The sequence below is a fragment of the Belonocnema kinseyi genome, chromosome 6, assembly GCF_010883055.1.
Source record: "Belonocnema kinseyi isolate 2016_QV_RU_SX_M_011 chromosome 6, B_treatae_v1, whole genome shotgun sequence".
Lineage (NCBI taxonomy): Eukaryota > Metazoa > Arthropoda > Insecta > Hymenoptera > Cynipidae > Belonocnema > Belonocnema kinseyi.
In genome coordinates this window covers 89,648,701-89,672,075 of record NC_046662.1, presented here as the reverse complement: position 1 = coordinate 89,672,075, position 23,375 = coordinate 89,648,701, and the positions used below count along the sequence as shown (strand labels likewise).

At 32.4% G+C, this 23,375-nt stretch overlaps 1 protein-coding gene across 1 annotated transcript in view; it reads right to left on the bottom strand.

Moving 5' to 3' along the window:
• The window catches only part of LOC117175095 (BMP and activin membrane-bound inhibitor homolog), a 64,518-nt gene extending 41,474 nt beyond the window's left edge, over positions 1-23,044 (bottom strand). Inside the window, exon 1 of the mRNA XM_033364643.1 lies at positions 22,410-23,044. Coding sequence (XP_033220534.1) covers positions 22,410-22,551 — 142 coding nt within the window. The 5' untranslated portion in view covers positions 22,552-23,044. The remainder of the gene's footprint in view (positions 1-22,409) is intronic.
• Positions 23,045-23,375: the final 331 nt, after the last annotated feature.

The window sequence follows — 23,375 nt, the reverse complement described above, 5'->3', positions numbered from 1 at the left end:
GGATTGATTATCGGAAAGCTTTCGATTCGACCTCCCATAGACTTATCATCCGTCTTTTGGAAATCTTAAAGGTTCATCCGCAAATAGTTAGGTGCATAGAGAGATTGACGCCGCTTTGAAAAACAAGATTTACTATTTCATCTGGAAAAAATCGTGTGACAACTAACAAGGTCACCTTTCAGAGAGGGGTCTTTCAGGGCGACACTATGAGCCCACTCCTCTTTTGCCTTACATTATTGCCACTATCTCTAGCACTTCGCCATTTCGACGGGTACTTGTGCGGCAAACTTTCAGATCGAAAGTACAAGGTCACTCATGTATTTTACATAGACGATCTTAAGATCTATGCTAAAAACAAAGAGCAACTACATCTAGCTCAAGGGATTGTCGAACGATATAATAAGAAAATTGGAATGGAACTTGGGTTAGACAAATGCACCAAGGTTTATTTGAAGCGAGGAAAACTTAATGGCATCCCTGAAGATCCTGAGATCGTTGATAGAAGCGCTATACGTCACCTTTGCGCTGGAGTGACTTATACATACCTGGGCGTGCCACAGAGCCGCATTCAGGATGTGGCATCTATAAAGGATACTCTCCGAAGCAGATACAAACGTCTCATCCGGCAGATTTGGTCTTCCGAACTTTCAGCCAGGAACAAAGTATCTGCAACGAACATGCTTGCCGTCCCGGTAGTACTCTATTCATTTGGAGTAGTTCCATGGACGAAGAACGAGCTCAGATCCCTTGATATCGGGACAAGAATGGTTATGCACATGAACAAAAGCATGCATTTTAAGTCTTCCGTTCTTAAATGTCTTCACAACAGGATTATTCTGAGTACAGCACATAGAGTTGCAAATGGAAGAGACCCTCTTCTTAAAATGGTCAGGAATCACGAAGAAGTGGGCAAAGGAGCGTTTCTGTACAAAGCAGCGGAGGAGGCTGCTGAAACACTCGGACTTGACTTCAGTATTGGGGTGAGCAAAATGCATCAAATCTTATCTGTCTCGAGTACTCACTCCAGAAAGCCCGGATTAAGAAAGCACAAGAGAAAAACTTTCGTGAACAGCTCCTCTATAAGAGGATGCACGGTATCTTCCACAGAAATGTGAAGGATCAGTCAATGTCTTGTGAGTTAACGTTTGCTTTCCTTAAATCGCCCGGATTGAAGTCTGGTATGGAGGGTTTCATTTTTGCATGCCAAGACGGTGTCATTTCCACCTTAACATACCGTCGCTACATTTTGAGCCAAGACATTCCTGATGATAGCTGCAGGGCGTGCCATGCACACTCCGAGCATTTAGCTTGCATACTAACTTGTTATCCAACTCACGCGGGAACGACCTACGTTCAAAGGCACAATGCGGCACTAAGAGTGCTTTATTACCATCTCTATCACTCTTACCGCATTAACCTTAATATCGCTCCTCTAAATGCTCCTAGGGAAATCGAGTCATTTGCCGACAATGGGAAGTGCCGCATATACTGGACTTTATATTCTCGACAATTGTTTCTGTTGCTCACTCGAGGCCTGACATGGTTCTTCTTGACTTCGAGAAGCGAACCATGCTCGTTATCGAATTTTCGGCACCAGCTGACAAAAACATCATAGCCAAGGAGAATGAAAAGAAAGAGAGGTATCGAGACCTTATAAGGGAGTTGCAACGATTGTACCCGGAATATTCTGTTAAACTAATCGTCCTGATCATCGGCGCTCTTGGAGGTGCCAAGCTTTCACTTGCTAACGGCCTAAAATGCATCCCTGCGTGTCAACAATATGCTAAAACACTTGGGGGGAAAATGGAGAGGGCGGTAGTCCTTGGGTCGCTCCGTGTTCTTAGGGTGCACGAAGCTTTTGCTGGATTGTCGTATTGATTTCTTTACAGACTGTAACAACCTATCTCACGGTCGTGAGACGTGGTTGTGGCTGAAATTCTGCGGTTGTCCTTATGACAAATTTTTAAATATATATATGTCACTTTCATGATGAAAGAGTGTAGACAAAGAGATTTATCAGCTTATAATTTTGATGTGAAATACAACCCAGGTGGAAATTTAATACTGACACTGTATATAGCACACTATTCAGGATTCTGACCCAAAACTGGAAGAAACTCCTGACGATACCTATGTTCTGTACTGTTACAATCACTTGTTTCACAGGTATTATCAATTATAAATTATCATATTTTAAAGAGTATTAACTATTTACACAAAAACGATTCAATTTAAATCCAACGGTTTTTGATTAAAATAATAAAATCTACAAGCTCAAACAATTTCGAATTTTGTCAGTGTTTTTTAACGGTAACTGAGATTTTTATTTGAAAATTATTAGACTTCAAAGATGATTCAGAACTTTTGAACAATTTTAAGTTAATCTGTCATTAAATTCGAAATTTTTGTATACAATTTTTGGTTTTATTAGAGTTTTTAAAATCAGATTTACAATATTTTAACAATAATAGAGTATGTTGGCGTTTTCAACCGCAAATCGGTTATTTTAAACAAAAATGCAACGGTTTGATTGTCTATACAAAAATATGATTCAATAATTCTGTTACGAAAGATATCAATTTCCATCAATTATCAAAAATAAGGTCGTTTTTTCTTTTTTATTATTTGGTATAATAGATACTAAAAAATGCAAAGAGTTTGTATTAATATTCATTAAATATTTTTATTTGCAAATCGCGCGAGTGTTTGTTTTCTATTTTTATACAATTTTTGATTTCTATAAAACTGTTACATTGATTCATTTTGTTTATTACGTACACTCGTATCTTTAAAAGAAAAAAATTACTTTAAAAAAAAGACGATTTTTTTCGTAGATAAATTCCTCTCTTCTCCCTACAATCGAACTTCTGAACCAGTGTGTTCTATAAGTGTATATGCATCTTTTACTTCGTAATGGGTTAATTTAATTGTTTTTCAAAAGTATTTAATAAAAATTGAAGCATGGAGTAAATAAATAATGAAATTATATGTAAGGACATACGAGATAAAGTTTACGATTCTCTTGATTGAAGATAGAGCATTAATCGCTGATACCAGTTTACTCAACTGTAGACCAAGCGAAATAGGAATGGCAAAATATTGCTGGTGCATCGTTGATGGAACTCGTTTTGAATTCAACGCATTCTGAGTTGCAGGCATGAATGCATGCAATACACGCCGTATGCATGCGTGCATGCATGCCGCATCATATCGCATACGGAATATAATATTAAGATATATGCATAACGTCCTATACACAGAAAAAACGAAAGATAAAGTTTACATCGATTCCAGGGGAAAGATTCACCGGAACAACAATTAACCTTGCCGGATAAAGTTCACATTAATCGAAGATAATTTTCGATTTTTAACCTTGCCAGGATAATCGTTCGCCTTATAATCGCTCCATTTTTATTCGAAATGTAGCGAGAACTTGCGACGCCAGCGCTACCTATCGTCGTTTAACTTTATTAAATTGGAGGGAACTGGGGATTCCGGCCTGTCAGTTGCTTTTTTGTGATTTTTGCTAAATTGTATTAAATATGTTCTAATGCATCTAAAATAGTCTAATTTATTTCAGGGGAGATATATCAGCAAGACCCATTTTCTTTCGTGTTTTCTGTTGCTGCTTCTACATGTTTTACCGAAATTTTCTCACTTCAGCGTCACGCAGTAGACAAGATCAGAATTATTCTCCTAACCTCGCTGAAATTTTCACCGAAATATGTTTAATTTTTAACTGTTGCAAGTCTTATCTAAAACAAATTTCAACTTTTGTTTTTTCTGTGTTCTTTTAAATCTCGTGTCCCGATTTAGAACTCGAATTCACTCATACTTTGCCGTTTTCCCATTTCTGCTAAGGACACCGGAGCAGACAACAGCTTCTATCCCAGCGTAGGATAAACTTTCATCAAATAATAGCATGTAAACTTTAACAACGGGAAATTTTACATACAACAAAATTTAACTTTAGTTTTTTCTGTGATAGTTTGATGAATAAAAAATATACTTCGGTACGTATATAAATTATATTTTCTCTCAGAAATATTATTTTGAAGATTATTAAAAAGATTCTAATTTACTGAGCTGAAAAAGCAACTAAATCACTTTAAAATTTACAACTAAAGTAATTAGTTATATACTTGATGTGTGAAAAGTAAAACGCAAACCGTTTTCACTGCCCCGTTAGAGAAGTTAGTCAAAGAAACGTTTCATTGGACCACATTCAGAAACGTTCAAAAGTTTCAGGATATATTAAATTCAATATTACACGCTGGAAAATCCTAACATTTCAAGTATAAATATTGTATTTTGAACAAAATAGATGAATTTTAACTAACTAGTTGAATTTTATACTCATAAATCAAGTTTCAAGCAAGAAAATTCATTTTCAACTAAACTGAAGATTAATAATCGAGCAAAAAGATTTAGTGTTCAACGAAAAACGTAATAGTTGAATATAAATTATTTTTATTCGAAAGTGAGTTAAAACACATGAAGACATTGACTAGCTTTTCTCCTTGTCTTTGTCCAAAAATTATACCCTTGAAATTTACGATGAAACTATAAAAAGAAGTTGAATAATGAACATTGAACATGTCTGAACTGCACAATCCACATTCTTCAGTACATCCTTGAGAATGGCCAAGAATCTTAACCGCCCACTTAATTTTATTTTACACTAAGTACAATTGCCGGAACAAAAGATCCAAATAATAAGAGTGACATGCTGCAAGATAAAGAGTTCACTAAAAGGCGTACAAACGGAGTCACTTAGCAGAGGCGGAATGCGCCGCGAATGAAAACGGATCGTTCTCGCTCCCGACCCCCTTTTAATTTATAGTTCGCATTCGTTAATCGTAAATTAACAAATCCTGTTCCCCCACGCAGCCAAGATAGCATAGTCAGTACAACTCTCGAGGGGAAAAAATAACTAAAATACGAAAAAAAGGTTGGCGAACATCTATATACGGTACCATGCAGGCAGTAGTTACAAATATAAGCTCGAATGTTTTGAACATTTGTTCTGTTTTATTAAACTTGTTGTAATCCCAACTGCAGCACCATTGGCGGAATTGGCACATACACTACGGTACTTTAATGGTCGTAGATCGCAGACGAGGGAAATAAGAATGGCTGATGGTCCACTTCCGACAAGCCATCTTTTTTCCTATCACTCAGCGACTTGTCAACATTAAATTGTCGCCCTCGAAGTTTTCCACCTCGATAAATAAGGCATGAAGCTGTGCTAACTTTGAAATAAAAAACTTTGCTACATTGTTGTAAAGGAACTTTTCAATTTTTTATCATTGCTTTGCAACTGACGCACTTTTGATGATCACTTAGCGGGAAAAAGTTTACAGTTATATGTAAGTTTAGAGCCTTTATAGCAAATTCTATACTGTCGTGATTTAGAAGAAAAGCGTTAACTGAAAATCGAATAAGTGACCTGAACGCAGTTAACGGTGTTCTTCCAAATCACGACAGTATAAGTGTTGAAAAAGTAATCTAACTGTGGGGAAAATAACCCTGGCAATCCGGTAATCCAGTGTAATCCTGAGTAATCCGCTTTTAATCCGAAAAAACCCTGAGTAGTTCAGGTAATCCAAAGAAATTCAAGTAATCTTAGTAATTAACTTGTAATCCAGAGTAATTTATATAATTCGAAGTAATTTACATAGGCTTTAACAATTTTTTTGGAAATTTGATGTTTTTTATTGTTTTAAATTATTCATATTTTTGATTTGAAAATTTAACAATTATGTTGAAAAATCAACTACTTGTTTAAGAAATTATGTTTTTTAGTTGAATATTAAATTACTTGGTTAAATATTCATGTATTTATAGTTCAAAATTCGTCTTTTTCTGTAGAAAATTAATCTTCTCAGTTGAAAATTAAATTATATGGTTAATAAATTAACTAGTGTGGTAGGAAATTCAACTATTTTATTGAAAATTAGTTGTTTTTCGTGTGGAAAATTAATTTTTTAAGAGAAAATTTACCTATTGCAATTTTGATGAGAAATTTATCTCTTTTAGTTAAAAACTCAACTGCTTTGGTGGAAAGTTGAACTACTTTATTCAAAATTAAGTTTCTTGGTTGAAGATTCTTGATTTTAGTTGAAATTGATTTTTCTTTTTAAAAGACTCATGGATTATTTTTGTAGCAGAAGAGAAGACTCGGGCAAATCTCAGTGCGAAAGTTTGGATGAGGCCATTTTGGAGAGGCTGAGAGTAAAAGTCGATCCAGTTCCCTGATTTATGCGTCCGCTCGATCGCGTCGATAACGAGCTGATTATTTGCCCGAACTGTTTTTGCCTGAACGCAAAAGTACACTGTCTTTTTTGCCTAATGGCTGACGGTTGAAAGGAGGGTTTGTCTACTTACATATCGCTATCTCCAGGGTGACCATTAATTATAATCCTCTGGGCATAAATGCTCTCTCGTGGTTCTCGAGTTTACTTTCCTCGTTTCATGTTTACTCAATCACTCTTCCTTTATTTTAAATTTAACATTCATTTACTACTCACTATAAAATATTATCAAACTGATATTACCCCACACAGAATACCATTGGTGTGAATTTTGTTGCATCTTATCTGGAACGATGATAATTTTAATTGCCCTTTCACTTGCTTCCATGTCCTCTTTGGTCAAACTCAAAAAGTGAAAACTACACCGTACTTTACGCACTTTTGGAAATTGACGTTTAACAATGGAATCTTTATGAATTTAAATAGCAAACTAATTAAAAAATTGGTTAAAATATGTACTTCTCTATGCAAAGCGTGGCATTTAAAGTATAAAGGAATAAAAATATATTCTTGACATATTGCACCATAAAGCTAAGAGATTGCACAACATGATTCTTATAATCCCGATTGCGATAGTGGCATTAGCAGGGAAGCAGTAATTGTCTGCAATTTACGAGATTTCCCATGAATATCTTTTTACGAGCTTGTTTTCCCTTGTAATAATCTCGTTGTAGTTCGTTCCATCTAATCCTAATGAGCATGCGAATAAAGCGTGCAAGTAGTTATGTGCCTTACGACTTTTGCATTAGATATGTACAATGCAAACATTTTCTGCTAACCTTCAGTACTTCACAGAAAACGTATTACTTTCTAATTTGAATTTGCCGCAAGCAAAACCTTTCGTTCTCCAATGTCATGAGTTTTATGGGACAGATAATATATGTATAAAGGGTATATTTTACTACCCTGAAGAATCCAGCTTCTTTATAAAATAAAAATAAAAATAATGAAAAAAATAAAAGTCTAAAGTTCTACCATAATAGAAAGGTATTGTTGTTCGAATATATTTGAAGCAATACCTACACAGAAAGAAACGGGGATTTCAAAACGTTGCAAACGTTCAAGCGCAGGGTAATAGTCAACTGATTACACCAAACTGAAGTCAACTTTCTGTGGTTAAATGTATTTAACTTGCTGGCTCTAGAAGAGTCCACCGAAAAGATTTGCAATTCAGTTTATCTCAGTTTGGTATACCCACCTCGCGTGTACCCTGTTTGACCTATCTCCTGAAACATTTCGTCACCATCAATTTTTTCTTGTTATTAAATGTTGAGAATTTATTAATTATATAGAAAGTATACAGAAAATAATAATTATTAGGGGTCTACTAGTATTGGCCCAGTACTACAATTCCTATATAGTTTAAAAAATGAAAACAAGTTTTTAAAAAATTGGTAAAGGTTTTGAGTTTTTTTTATTCAAGTAAATGCCGGCTTGGACACAACAAATTGTCTGAAACTTTTCGTTCGATCACCTAAATTTTTGATAGAATTAAGAAAATATATTACGGGGTCTCTTGTATAATAAATTTAAAAAGTCCATTAACAGTGGTAATTAAAAGAAAATAAGCATTTTATTTTTGCACAAATGTGTTTCCGAGAACTCAAAATATTTTTGTTTAATTCTGTCAAAAACCTAGGTGATATATTTAACTAAAAACAGAATTATGGATTTATTTAAAACTAAAATATTCCGCTAACAGCAGCAATTTGGCTTGAAAAAGTCCTAATTATTTTTCAAAATACTGCAAAAATTCAAGAAACTTTTCGGCGCCAAAAGGAACAATTAGTAAAAGAGTCATTAAAAAAATCCTTGTTTGGACCACCACATTAAATGTATTAAATATCATTATTAAATAATTAAGTAAATTAATAATAGTAAGTTATTATATTGCGTTCCTAGGAGGCGAACTGTTTACTCAAGCGCAAGTTTTGCAAACACGCGAGAGTAAAGAGAAGTTTGCCTCTTGGTGCATATACGATATTTTATGTAACGAAGGTATGATTTACAATTTTATCACATCTGACATTTGAGTGTAGGTTGACACGGCCATAATTATACACGGACAACAACAAATGCGCGTGTGCAGGGTACGATTATAATCATAATTTTACCCCGCGCATGCGCATTCGCTTCACCTTCTGTATAAACGGCTACTGTCTAAGCTCAAAAGGTATGAAGTTCATAATTTCAATAATAGTTCCAGAAAAATTATTTTATTTGCATACTTAAAATTCAGTACATATTTAACATATTTAAAATCAATACTACGAATCAAAGATATTTTTCTGAGATTAGTGAAAATTATAAAAAGCCATTTGATTTAAATTAGGATAAATTTAGTGATATTAAAGTTACTTTCGCAAATGAACAAACATTGCTATTTAATTTTATATTAAAAGTTTAAAAAATTTCAAGCACGCTTCGAAAAAAATCCCTGATGCACATGAGATGTGTCATTTGTTAATGTGAAAATTACTTTAAAAAGTTAGGTATTTTTATTATTAAATTTAATTTGTGTAAAAAAATAAAAACTTTTTTTTTATTTATTGATTTGGAATATTGATTAGCGCTTTTCATTACATGTGCAGTTGAAAACATAAGCATCTGCCACTATCTATCTTGCAACGAACTAAAAAGGAACTCTCATAAAGTATTCTAATGGAGTCTCAGTTCTAAGTTCTAAAGGACGCCAGCTTTTACTTGAGTCTCAACATTACCGACCCCCAATCTTTGATGTGTAACTCCAAGAATCGATGCAAAATTATTCACAAAAAGAAATAAATATAAAAGAAATATTATTTCACGAATCATGGTATTTTTTAGGTAAAAAAATAGGCCAAAAAATTGTTTAATTTAAGTTAGGACTCGTGAAAGTAGTAAAAATTGTATGACTTCGTTTTGGATTTTCAAACAAAAAAAATTACTACCAACCCTAATGCACATGTGCAGGAAAATGAGTGCAATTTTCAGCAAGGAATTCTTCCCATGAACAATGTGAATAAAACACCATGTAATTTCGCATAATTTCATGACAAGTTGCGTAAAAAGCGTGAGTACCATTTGGCGTTTGCTCTTTACGAGGTACTTATAATCCATTTTACATGTTAAATAAAAGAGTATGAGTTACTTTGCGTTTATCGTGTTAAGTGCGTTTTCAGAGAGGTTTCCTCTTTTCCACTTACAGTGGATTATCCGCGGAATTTAGCCCGTTGCTGGGCTGTTAAGTAGGGTACAAATGTGACAGCCACCACTTCCGTATGCCAACTGGCTTCGGTAGGCTAGAAACTCATTACGATCATGTGTATATCCCCAGACACATATACACACACACACACACACACACAATACGTGGTTACACGTAAATACATTTTACACGTTTATATATGCGTGTAAGTTAAGCCAATGGCAATGTGGTACACGGCTCGTCACGCACGCATGCACAGCCGTGTAGACTATGTGCGCCAGGCGCCACCGGAATTCTCGTGTGAGTGCATATGTGACTCTTGTGGAGCGCACGTGTGTGAATCGTGTTACGTCCGCCCGTCTGAGTCGCAAGGATGAGCTTTTCGAATGCGTTGCGGCGCCATGTAATTATTTAGTAGACAAAGGAGCGGACACTTTATTGCTTTTCTTTCGACTTCTGTCTGTCGCCGTTAAAATGGTCAATTCCAGACGAATAACGCATTTCAGATTTTGGCTTTCGATGAAATCATCATGGAGACATGAGAAAGATATTATGATGTGGAATTTTGGCTTCATGTCAACTAGCTTAGTTTTCTTTGTTCGTTATATTTACCTTCATTTTGGATTAAAATGAATTGAAATTAAAGCTAAATCGGAAATGAAAAATACGACTTTTAACTCAAAAAGATCTATTTTCAACCAGATAGTTGAATTTTCAACTTTGGTTGGCCAGAAAGTCTTTATGATTTTCATAGTTTTATTTCACACATCATAGATTACTGTTCATTATAATTTGGTAGAAAGCATTGCGAGATGAAACAATAAAAACGATGAAGACTTCTGGCCAATCCAATACAGAATATAAATTCACAAAAAAAAATTAAACGCATTTTCAACACAATAGTTAAATTTGTAACCAAAGAAATGAATCTTATCAAACAAATAAAAAACAAAGAATTTTCAATAAAAAAGTTCAAGCTCTTTAAACAAATAGTTCAATTTAAAAAAAAATGAATTTCTGATGAGCAAATTAATTTTCGACCAAAAAAAGAGGAATTTTCAACAAAGTACATGAATTTTCAAAAAAATTATTGAATTTTGAATACAAAAGAATCTAAAATCTCTCATTCATAAAACACAGTTTTTTCTAAAAGCGACTTCAGACTACGATTTTAAATGCATTCAGAAATATCTCTTTTAAAAACAGAGACGTATTCCTTTGAGAAATAGCTTTTTTCCATTTAATATCTAATCAAGAAGAACAATTTGTTTGAATGCAGCCAACATTTTCTGAAGTTATAGCATTGCTGAAAATAGATTGTAAAAATGATTCACATCTTTAAATATTCCTGCATTTCGTTGATTCCCTCCAAAGTATTTATCGATTTGAATTTTTAATAATAATCCATTTACACTTTTTTTAAACTATGTACTTGACGTTCTGATTTTTGAAATTAATGACTTTTTTATATGACCGTTACCTTATTACTTTCATTTGATCCTGATATATTTGTTATTTACGAAATTCCAATTTCCAGTTTCCCCAAGGTACGCCCACCGAATTTCGGTATAGATAATACAGAAAATAGAAGATACTCGGCTCGAAAAATACAAGTTGAGATTCGACTTTTTTTATACCCCTTAGTAGACGTGTCCGAAAAAGTAAAATACGTATGCAAATTATTATTTTGTAGCTGGAACAATATAAATTATAAACTCTTATTTTAAAGCAGCTTAGCTTCGAAGGTTATCACTAAATTGATTCTATTTGAAATTGTTTAAAATCTATCTTTTTATATATAGCAGAATAAAACGTGAATACATTACAGAATAAAGTGTGCCTTGCAGGTACATAAAACAAACAATAAAGATTATCTGATCATTTGACAGTTACAGGCAACAAAGTATAAGTACTTCCCTATTCTAACAACTGTTAGTTCATAAAAAAATACAAGATACTTTTAATTATTGGAAGTTCAACCAGTATTTTGAGATTTTTATCAAAAATCACTTCAAAAAAACAAGTTTAAGGTGATTGATATCAAAATTAGAACACATCATTAAATTTACAAATCCTAACCCTTGTCACATCAAGAATGTTTTTTTCTCTCCCATATACATATACATGTAGATATAATATTATACATGCTGATAGTGGAGGACTGGACAAATCAATTTAAAATCAGCAATCAGATAAAGCGAGACTTCGTTACCTACATTCATTAATTCTAAATCTAAATCACTCTGAAAGTAGACTATCAGGTATTCGACATCTGCCTTATTAATTATTTCACCGCTTGAATTAATTTCATCTGAAAAAATGTATTGCTTCTGCTGCAATATGATGTAGATTGTAGGTTGTACCATCAAAATAATTCTAAAAATGTAAACAAAAAACTTGACTTTAAGACATAAAGAGCAAGAGATAGAATATCTCTAATAATTAGAAGCATAGATACTCGACTGCAATGTAAAAGAAGTAATCCAAAACCTTTTGTGGACAAAGTACGGTAGGTATATATTTTCAAGAGTTTTCAATAGAATCTCGGGCTATTGTCGATACAGGTCAGTGAATGAGAGATCAGGATTAAAGGAGCTTGAAAGCATCTTGTATAAAGGAGCTGAAGAATATCCTCTTGCCTTTTAAGTATATGTTGACAGAGTGTCAATGATCTTCAAATTACCATTTCACGCCTCTTTTAAAAATATATGTATATAATTTTCTTTCATATCAAGGTCACATAATCTGATTTTTCCCTGACCATCAACATTTTTAAACCAGCATTTTAAGCTTGTAACAGTTTTAACATAAAATATTTTATAAACTGAATAAAAGAATTTCAAATTAAAATTAAAAAATGTATTTATTTATGTCAAACAAAAAAGATGACTTTTTTGCCACTAAAGATGAATTTTCAATCCAAAAGAATGAATTTTCTTCAATTTTCAAACAAAATGGTAGAAAAAGATTGAGCTTCAAGTTTTAACCAAACAATTCCATTTAAAACCAAACAATTAAACTTTAAAGCAATAAAGACGACTTTTTTATATAATGTTTAATTTTTAACTAAAAAGTTGAATTTTCACTGAATAGTTGAATTTTAAAAAAGAAATTTGAATATACAACCAACAAAGATTTCACTTGAAATTTTAATACTAAAGAATTTTCTGTGAAAATAGTTCAATTTTCAACTCAAAAAGACGAATTTTCAACCAAGGATGACTTTTTAACATCATTGTTACACTTTCAACCAAATAATAAATTTTTCTAATGAAAATATTATTGTCAGGAGGACGCAGCTGCAACATATAAATAGAAATACAAGACAGAAAAATTACTGACAATAAGAACATACCAGGGTGACCGCAAAACTTCATTTTCAAAATTCCCTAAATTTTCACTGTCATACAATTTTTAACACAGAATCTTTTATAAACGGAATACCACAATTCTAAATTAAATAAAAAATTCATATTTATTATCCTTGACAGCTATTTAAAGCGCCTCTGATATAAATTCCCTGACTTTTGAAAGATTTTTTTTTTAATCCTTGGATTTTTCCTGATTTCCCTGACCTACAGCCACCCTAACACAATGTATAGGTACAATACATTTTAGAACTAGTTTATCCGTTTATGGTTCTTAGTTCTCAATGTTATGGTTTAAACTTTAAATTATGGAGTATATGAGTAGAGAAAGTCACTTTCGCAAGTGAAGGAAAGCAACAAAGCTAATGAAGTTTTTTTTCCTGCGAATTCTCTCGAGCTATTACGAAAGACGCAATTTTCCGTCTCCGCAGAATGTCTGTCTCTTGTATGGCAATGCCGACGTCTGGCTGAAAGAAGAAGCGAATTACAGCGGATAACAAGTGGTCTTGAAGCGCAGCAAAGAAAGTTTAGAAATTGGCCAATTACGCGTATAATGTGGCGCTTGTTCGCTAATGTACACACAGACCAGAATTTTGAGCTTGTGTGCAAGAAGTGCAAGACGCGTCAACACGTCAGAAGCACCAAAAGAACGAGTCACTCGTAAATGTCAACTCTGCTGATGGCTTCTGTTACAACCAATGCGAATACATTTAATTCCAGTACTGCCTATTGTCTCGTAAATGGGTCACGGGGAGCGATAACCGAACAAAATATTTGTGCAATCAATATTTCATATGTATATCATCCTCGAGATACAAATCTTACACTGATTAGGAAATTACCTGATGGTTTCTTCTGAAATTTTCATCACGGACCCTTCTTTGTCAGGGTCAGACTAATTTTTTTCGTGAATTTATTAAGGGTTCATCCAAAAATAACATAATATAAATTGGGGGAGCTGGGGGTGGGATTTTACTGTTTCTTAAGAATTAACCAATTCTTTCATCTTTTAACCAAGTAATTGTATTTCCGACCAGTGAATATGAAGTCGCAAGAAAAAATGTAATGGCTGATATTTTAACCAAAAGAAGATTTTTGTTTTACATTAAAAATACTTAAATTGTATGAAAAAAGGAAGTTTAAACAAAATAGTTAAATCCCGAGCCAGAACAGATTCAACGATAGTTGAATCATCAGCCAAACCAGATTTAACAATCATTGCATTTTTATTTAAGAAAGACTGTGTCAGTAAATAAAAAAAATTTCATCCAAAAAATAAAATTTTGAAGCCAAAAGGACAAATTTGTTTAAAAACACTTAAACTTCAACGAAAGAGTTAATCTTGAACGAAAAAGTTGAATTTTCTACCAAATAGTTAAATTTTCAATTGAAAAATTTTTTTAAAAACGAAGATTGTTGAATTTTTTAGGCGAAACTACGAAGTTTCTACAACAATTCATTTTCAACCAAAACCGATTAACTTTTAACAAAACAATTGCAGCTTTAACAAAAAAAGATGAACTTTTCACAAAAAGAAATAAATTGTCAAACCAAAAAAAGGAAAAAATTTGCAATGAAATCGTTGAATTTTTAACCCATAAAGATGAACTTTTAACAAAGCAGTTGAATTTTTAACCAAAAAATATAACATTTTAAAAAGAGTGTTCAACTTTCAACAAAATAATTAAATTTCAAAACAGAAACGAGGCATTTTGAACCAGAAATTTAGTAGTAGACTTTTCAGAGGAAAATAATGAACTTTCAACCAAAAATAGTTGGACTTTCTTATTGAATTCAAGTAATTCAGTTCACATATACGGAAAAACAAGAGTAGGAGGAAAGACTGTGGAGCCGACGATAAATAGGAATTTTGATAATTTACAGACCAAAGAATAATAGTTGAAATAAGCATCGAAGTTCATTTTTAATAACTTTAAAATATTTGGTTAGAAAACTGATGATTTTCCTTAGAAAACAAAGTGTCGGACTGCGCAACATTTCAGACGCTGAATAAATGATAAAATTGTTGTTTACATGTATTTGTCATCCAGAAGGATTCTGCAAAAGCGCACGACACTTTTATCCGAAAAGCAGAAAGTCTCGCTTGAGTGCAATCGCTTATTATTATTAATTATTATTAACTGCTGTCTTATCTTTATTCGCAGAACGCAAAACGGCCAACTTTTCTCTTAATTTAATCTCCACAAATATTTTCTGCATAACAACCAGATGCGATGATCTTTCCGAAGAAATATGATTAATATTATTATTATTTAGATGCTGGACGCTATTGGGAGAAAAATATTGCGTAAAAGTTCCACGATGATTTATTATGAAAAAAAGTGGCTAGATCGTAAAATATGTCTTCTTGGAGGCTTTGTAACTGATGTTGGTAAAGCTGCGCAAATTGAGTAATCATGTTTGATGGCGTTGAGGGCATATGATACTTAAAAAATTCTCGATTTTACCAGTTTTAGGTTCCCCCGGTATTTTTCCTAAATTAATAATAGCGAATAATAGCGAACATGCATGTAGTTTGCTGAATTTGACGTGTGTATTTCGAGGTTATGTGTTACAATTCACTCCTATAATTATTCTTGAATTATACCGACAGCTTCGGTATGACAGAGACCTACATTACTGAAATGACAGAGAGCTGAAAAACGACCCTAACCTCAAAATAGTGCACATGAATAAAAATTTTGTTCAGCACAATAATTATTTTGTTTGTATCCCTCAAAAAAAGAGTCCGGGAACGTCCGCTATGATATTTTATAGCATCTCCGAACTCATGTTTTAAAAAATTTTCATTTTTGTGGAAAAAAAGGCCGGGGGAACCGTACCAGATTAACCACACGACGAAGTATCACATGCCCTTACGGAACATACTCACTTTTCTTCAAGCAATAGATTACGAAAAAATATATTAGATCATTATTATCATTATTTCACAATTTAAATTGCTCTCAACTCTATCACATATACTCTTAATTTAATATCGTTTTCAGAATAATGACTAAAAATGACATATATGATTATACCACTAAACCATTTCCCTTTCGGGGTAATGTGATATCATATTGCTTTATTCTAAGAATAAATAAAAATGAATGTTCTTACAAGAATTTTTGCCGATGTGAACCGGAAATACATTTTTGTAACATTTATGCAATTTTTTGATGTTAAAAACCTTCTTTCTTATTTTCTCAAAACATAAATTTAAAATATTTTTTTAATGTTCACTTTACTGTTTTTTTTTTTAATTTTGCACATGATTATCGTTGTCGGTCGATGTGTCATAAACCAGAAATTTGAAATAATTCATCAATTTAATTTTTGAATTTCCATGAAAGAGAATGGTTAATTATTGATTATTTCTCATTAATAAAATTAAAAGTAAATTAATTTGATTAATTTTAGTATTATTATTAGTACGACGACACCCATCCAAGTATATACAGTAATAATAAATACTTAAAGTTATATTCGACTTAATTTCAGATTTGACTTGAATTAAGGAAGTACCTGAATTTAAGTGTGCAAACTATCTTAAATAAAGCACTAACTTATCTTAAATGAGAAATCAGCATTTTTCTACTGGAATAAAGTAAAGTGTCCTCCTAAATTAAAGTATTCAGTTCTGAAAGTAAGCTGAAGGCAACCTGAAATAAACTGCTAGGCTTTCGTCGCCTAAAATAAAGGAATATACCTTTCCTGAATTTCAGGTTTGTACTACTACCTTGCATGACATTACAGAACGCTTGCGCTACTATACAGCTCGTGGCCGTTTATTCTAGTCGCATCCTACTCCAATACTTCATGTCGAGGTGGTCAGTGTCGGCTATGTCCTATGATACTATGTTTCCATAATTCGTGGAGTTTTCGTTTCACGGATTTAAAAAAGTGCTCCAGCAAAATCAGTTCAATTTGTGAGCCAACTTGTATATTTTCTAAAACGAATAACTATTATATAAGAACAGCTAATGAGTATCGGTAGGGTGTGAGAAATTCCTGGTTTTTAGTTGGAATATTACCCTTAATTTCAGTTAGGATAGTATATTTCAGGTCATGCCTCCCTGAATTTCAAATAGTCCCGACCTGAATTTCAGGAATCTATATTCCCTTAATTTAATGCTCAAATGTAATTATCCGTTTCAGATTGCCTATGCTTCTTTTTGTGACACTTTAAAGTAAGCCGAATTTTCGACTTGAATTAAGTAATTTTTTTTTGTGTAACGAATCTAACTTTTTGTTGCTTTTCAACTCTTTAAATTTTAAAAAAGGAATTTGTTTTTTACAGGAGAAGCTTTTTGAGAATTTACTTCCAAAATCATAGATACGATTTGATTACAAATGAATGTTGAGTAAGTCTAAACTTTACAACAAATTTAGTCAAGATTTTATTTTTTAATTGATCATTCTTTCATTTACAGAATTGCGTGCAATGGAAATAAATGCTTAGAGATTTCGAGATCTGGCAACAGTGCGAGGTACACAGAAGGGTTCGGTAGAAATGTTAAACGGAATGGTTTCCGTAAAATGAGCTCCTTAAAGGCTCCTTAATTCTTATCCGTATGAGCCACATCAGTTTCCCCAAGGTTTAAATATTTTTCTCCGAAACTTTGGAAAATAATAAAGAACATGAAAACGAACGTCTGGATCCTATTATTTGTTCAACACCTCGCCCGTTTTTCATGCTCTTTATCATTTTCTAATAATTCAGCGAAAATTATTTATTACTTTTGACAAAAATCCGCGCAACTTCTATGGCTATTGACGATCACATGTCCTTAATCTTGCTTAAATGGGCATTCATGTTGATATTTAGTTTAAAGGTATGTTTCTAAAGAAAGTTCGCGCAGAAACTGTTTAAATAATCCGGAAGCTGTAATCTGTTCAAATCTTAATTTTCAATTTTATTAAATGCAAGATGCAACCCAGTGTGTGCTCAAATTATTATTGTCATCAAGATTGGCAATGGTTTATTCCTGTAACAAGGATTAATTTCAAGTGGATAGAATTCGATTTTGCTAATACTGAAAATGTTAATTTAGGAATAAAATCAAACTAACTTTTCATGATATAATGAATGTGAAGATGAAAAAATATCGGTCCAAACTGCACCTGCTGAAATGCAAATAATACATTCGTGCCTTTAAGCTACAGCATATTGGTCGGGCGCAAAACGATTTGCGAGTTTCGATTAATAACGTGCCGATCGATCAGTCACGTTTGTGTAACAAAGCTATGGCTATTTTCGTAACACTCAGCATGCTTCAAGTAAATCTATTTAAAGCGCCAATTTCTTGGTCCACTTGCATATTTGACGACATCGATAAATACGCGTTAAGGCGACTTCAAAAAATTTTATATTTAAATTTGTGTACTAATGCTGCCACCGACTAATTACACTTGCAAAAAATGGCTAAATTAAACTAAGAAGTGACTTTAGATTTATATTCCTACACTTTCAACTAAAAATATTGCAATTTTAACCAAATAGATTAATTTTCTAACTAACAAGATGAATTTTAAGCTAAAAGAATAATGTTCTGCTCAAAACCACCAATTTTCGACAACATACATTGATACTGAAACAAATAGTTGAATTTTCTACAGAGAAAAAAGATAAATGTTCAATCAAAAATGAAACACTTACATTTTCAGTTAAAACCAATAACTGGAAAAAAAACGTTTTTAACAAAATACTTACATTTTCAAATTAAGATATTAATTTATAACTAAAATGATGAATCTTCAACAAAAATTCAATCTAAAAAGGTTCAAATTTTCAACAAAATACAGCATGAATTTTAAACCAAATAGTTCAAGTTTCTACTAAAAAAAAAGTTAAATCTTCAAACAAGAATGGAATAGTTCATTTTTCAGCTGAAAACGAAAAGAATGAATTTTGAACAAAATACTTAAATTTTTACCCAAAACCTAAATATTTGAATTTTGAAAGAAAAAAAGATTTTCTACTAAAAAAGAGATCAATTTTCATCAAAAGAGTTCAGTTTTTAAGTTAAAAACTGGAATGCTTTCGGAAAGTTTTGACTTTTAAGTCAGAAAAGGTGAACCAAAAAGCTGAATTTTCAGAAAAAAAAAAATTTTCAACCAAACAGTTGCATTTAGAACGATATATAGTTCCGCTTCCAAGTAAGAAAGGCCAAGTTTCAACAAGAAAAAACTTGAATTTTTAACCAAATAATTGAAATTTCAATTAAATCTTCGAAATTCCGAAAAAAAATTAAAATGCAACCAAAAATAGTTACATTGCCAACTAAACAGTTGAATTTTCAAGCCAAGAAGACGAATTTTTTGGAAGACAATCGAATTTTCAACAAAAAAAGTTGATTTTTATCTAAGAAAGATGACTTTTTTCACCAAGAAGATGGATTTTCTATCCAAAAAGACGAATTTCAAACAAACCGGTTGCATTTAAAAAAAAATTTGACAAAATGGTTAAATTTTCAATAAAATAATTAAATAGTTAATGATATTTTAACTTATTTCTATTGACACTCAATATTATACAACTTCGAAAAAGAGTTAAATATTTATGAAGTATTCCGCAGACAATAAATTTTATCTTAACTTCATAAGAATGCGATTCTTTTTATCTCTAATTGGGGCCCAAAATGATTATTGATACATTCTTAATCATTAGTAATTGCCTAATTTAAAAAATGAAATGAATTGATAAAAATTGATGTAATATAAGAACTGACTTTACAATGCCTATATGAATAAAAATTGTAAAGCTGGTACATAATGAATACGTGGACAATGGTCACATAGGTGAGCTGGATCGTGTAATTCCGCTATAATCGTGCGCCTTGCTGGCTCCCAACGTACATACTTCATCGTCTTTAAGCTCTATATCGTAGAAACTGAAAATTTAAATATTTATTGCTCCGTAAATCTATCGCTGTCTGATTTATCCCCAGACGTTTATTTTGCACCCGATGCATCTCAAATCTCACCTATGGTTCTGATAGTGTGAAGTTGCAAATTGATTGCTCGTCGTTGGTGAATGAGTGGAGATCGGCATGCAGCATGTGCGAATCTTATTTGCGGTTGATGCGGCGAGTTGCACTCTTATGGCAACCGGATCGCTCTTATTTGGTCTGATTTACCGCGGACGTGGCGTTTTTTTTCCTTCCTCACCTTCCATTCATAGCCACGGAATTGACCCATTCACTCGAGTGTGAAGTGAATTGGGATGGGAAATAATCCCAAGAGAATTGTATTAGAGATTAGAGATAATGAAAGTGATACTTTTTTATCCCAGAATTTACTCATACGGGACCAAGAACTTATTATACATTAAATTATTGTGAATATTCTCTAAATTCAAATCAGTCAAGCGTGACTGATTCAAATAATGTGGATCCAACGACTGCCAAACCAATGAAAAGTGATTTTTTTAAACATTCAATTTGACTGTTTGACAATTTGAATTATGAACTCAAAATACAGACAAAAAGCATTAATTTTTAACAGAGTAGGTCAAACTTTCAACAAAGTAGTTGCATTGTCAATCAAAAGGATGTAATAGTTGATATTTCAACGAAAAAATGTTTTTATTTTCGATCAAAAATAGTTGATTTCACCCAAAAGTATGAGTTTGGAACCAAAAAAATTTATTTGCTGCCAATAAAAATTAATTGTTAAAAAGAGATATTTCGGGTTCCAATCGTGTACAAAACTACGAATTTTGCCGATGATTCGTGAACGGCAAAATTCGTAGTTTTTTATACGATTGGAACCCGAAATATCTCTTTTTGTCAAAATGAATCATCGTGAAAGCATTAAATCTATTATTAAAAACTAATTGATTTAATCAGTAAGATAATATTTTATATACAAATCAATCTTTCAAGTTACTTCTTTATCCACTCACCTAAGTTGTAAGCAATTATGTTACAAGTTTTGCAATCGGCTAACTTTAAAAAATAATTGCGATTTCAAAAGAAATTGAATCAAGTTTAAATACAATATTAGATAACTATAGGCGCATGAACATTTTTTAAACTGAATTTTCCTCAATATTTATTTTACTTGTAATCATTTGACTGAATAGCAATTTCCTCTCATCTTTATTTATCACAATAAGCATTTTTCATAATTTCTACATTTCCGAATAAGGGCGTTACCTAAAATTCAATTAGACGAAACGCCATCTGTCATAATCCCCATGTATATCGAAACTGCATGTTACAGAAAATTCATTCATATGAAAGTGACATCTGACATTCTGATTGGTTGATTTGAATTTCGCAGCATTATACAGCCATTCAAAAATTAATTTTAGGTTATGCATGTATTTGGAACAATAAAAACGGTGTCATTAGTAATTTAGGAAAATAAAATTTGATATTAAGTAAAATAAAAACGATGTCAAATTGTAATTCGAAAAAATGAGAGCAGATTGATATTTAGTCAAATACGATTTTTGGGTAAAATAAATATTGGGGAAATATAATTTGTGGGGAATTTATTCATGCCTCTCATAATTATACGTTTTAATTTTTAACTTATATTATTTTTAATGTAATTTTAAAGGAAATTTACCAAGTGAAGTTAGTAAATTATTATTAATAAATTAGAATTAACAATGCATCAAAAAAATGCATACGTTCTTTTTGTTAACTTTAGTCAATTCTTCTGTTATCCTTGGAATTTCTTAAAAAATTAATGGAATTTTTTCAAATATTTTACTGAAAATATGAGACAAATTTACAGGAAAATTGTTCTCTCAATATTTTTAAATGTTAACCATTTTTCTGTGTGGAATCGAGTTAAATTTGTATTGGCCTGGGATTTTTTGGAATTGATCTCAAATCTCAATTAAAATATAAAATTTAAAATGGCAATTAAAAATTATTCTGTTTTGAGCTTTCAAAATCTTAAATTATTAAATTTCAAACGCTTTAACAAATAAATGGTCAAAGTTTAAATTATAGGATTTTGTAGTGATTTAGCCATGTTTTGAACCATCTGAATCTTAACTGGTTTTCATGATTGCCTTTAATTTAAATATTGAAATGGTAGAATTTGAACTTTTTTCTTAAGTGACTCCATTTCAAGCGTTTCCAATGTTAACCTATTCCCGTCGCTAATTACCTAGCTGTATATGCGACGTTAAATAAGCCTGAAAAAATGTCAATTTTTCAATTTCAAGCTCGTTAAAATTAAAATGGTATATTTTAAAATGATTCAATGCCAATTTTATCAATCATAAATGCTTTATATAGTTTTAATTTTAAATTATACAATTTTTAAAGATTTAAATTTGGACTTAATTAGGCTATTTCAAATATGGGTGCAATTGCAGAATAGGGACATCACCTGTTTTTTGGCTGAAAACAGTATTGTCAATAATAAGAACAACCTTCTAACCAACAGTTTCACGAGTAACGTCATCATTACATTACAATAAAGTAGCAATCTAATGAGAACATATAATTATGTTTTTGCACCAAACTTTGCCGATTTCTACTAGTAATTTGTAGTGCAATCAGTAATCTAACTCACCATTATCATTATCGTCGGCAGACTTTTCCTCGGTATCAGGAAACACCTCATAATCCCCACGATCAAAGTCGATGGAGGCGGCGGACGTCGCGACGCTGAGGGTCGTCAGCGTCGCCAAAACGAACAATTCCCGCGGCAACATGATGTATGCGCGCGTGCTAGAGTCGCAATGTCAGGGTCTTCCGTACATTCGCTTTCAGTAGCAACAGGAATACCAAGAAGTCACTAATTCCCAATTTCAATTCAGTAAAATCTTTTCTCAAGATTCAAAAACAACTCTTTAATTATTTTCGAAAAACTCTCAAGAAGCACTCTTTCAAATCTCTCTAAAGTATTGCAGAAAACTCAAAAACCACAGTCTCAAAACAAATAGAAAAGCCTAAATTCAAAAAAATTTATTACATCAATAATAAATACACACTGAGTTAATATTGAAGTCACTCGCGTTACTTTTATGAATGAACCCTAACTTACAAAAAATTATGTCTTATTTAAAAAACATTTGCGCGGCGAAGGAAAATGTCAAAATAATGACTAAAATATTGAGAACAAACAGTATCACGACCCTCTTAGACTGAGCGCACTCAAAAGACTGACTTGTTGAAACTCGACTTCGCCTGACTCACTCTCTCTGAAAAACGCTACCGCATCAAACAGCCGGACGACTAACCTATACACTCAGAACAACTAACACATTTTCAAACACACACACACACAGAAAAAGAGCGGCAGCCGCTCTCGAAGCATCGAAGAATACCCGCTGATAGTTTTTAAACTGGCGCGCGGCTCTTCTTTTAAAATGTGTGAGTTCGTATATGTTGAAGTTAAGAATGCATAAGGGAGTGTAAGTGAATGTTGGAATGGGAGAGTGATGAAGAGTGGGGTTAAGAGGTGGAGAGAGGGGGCATAGAGCGGTGGCGCCTCAGGCACAGACGCCACTTTTAAGTGTGTGTGAGTGCATGCTGG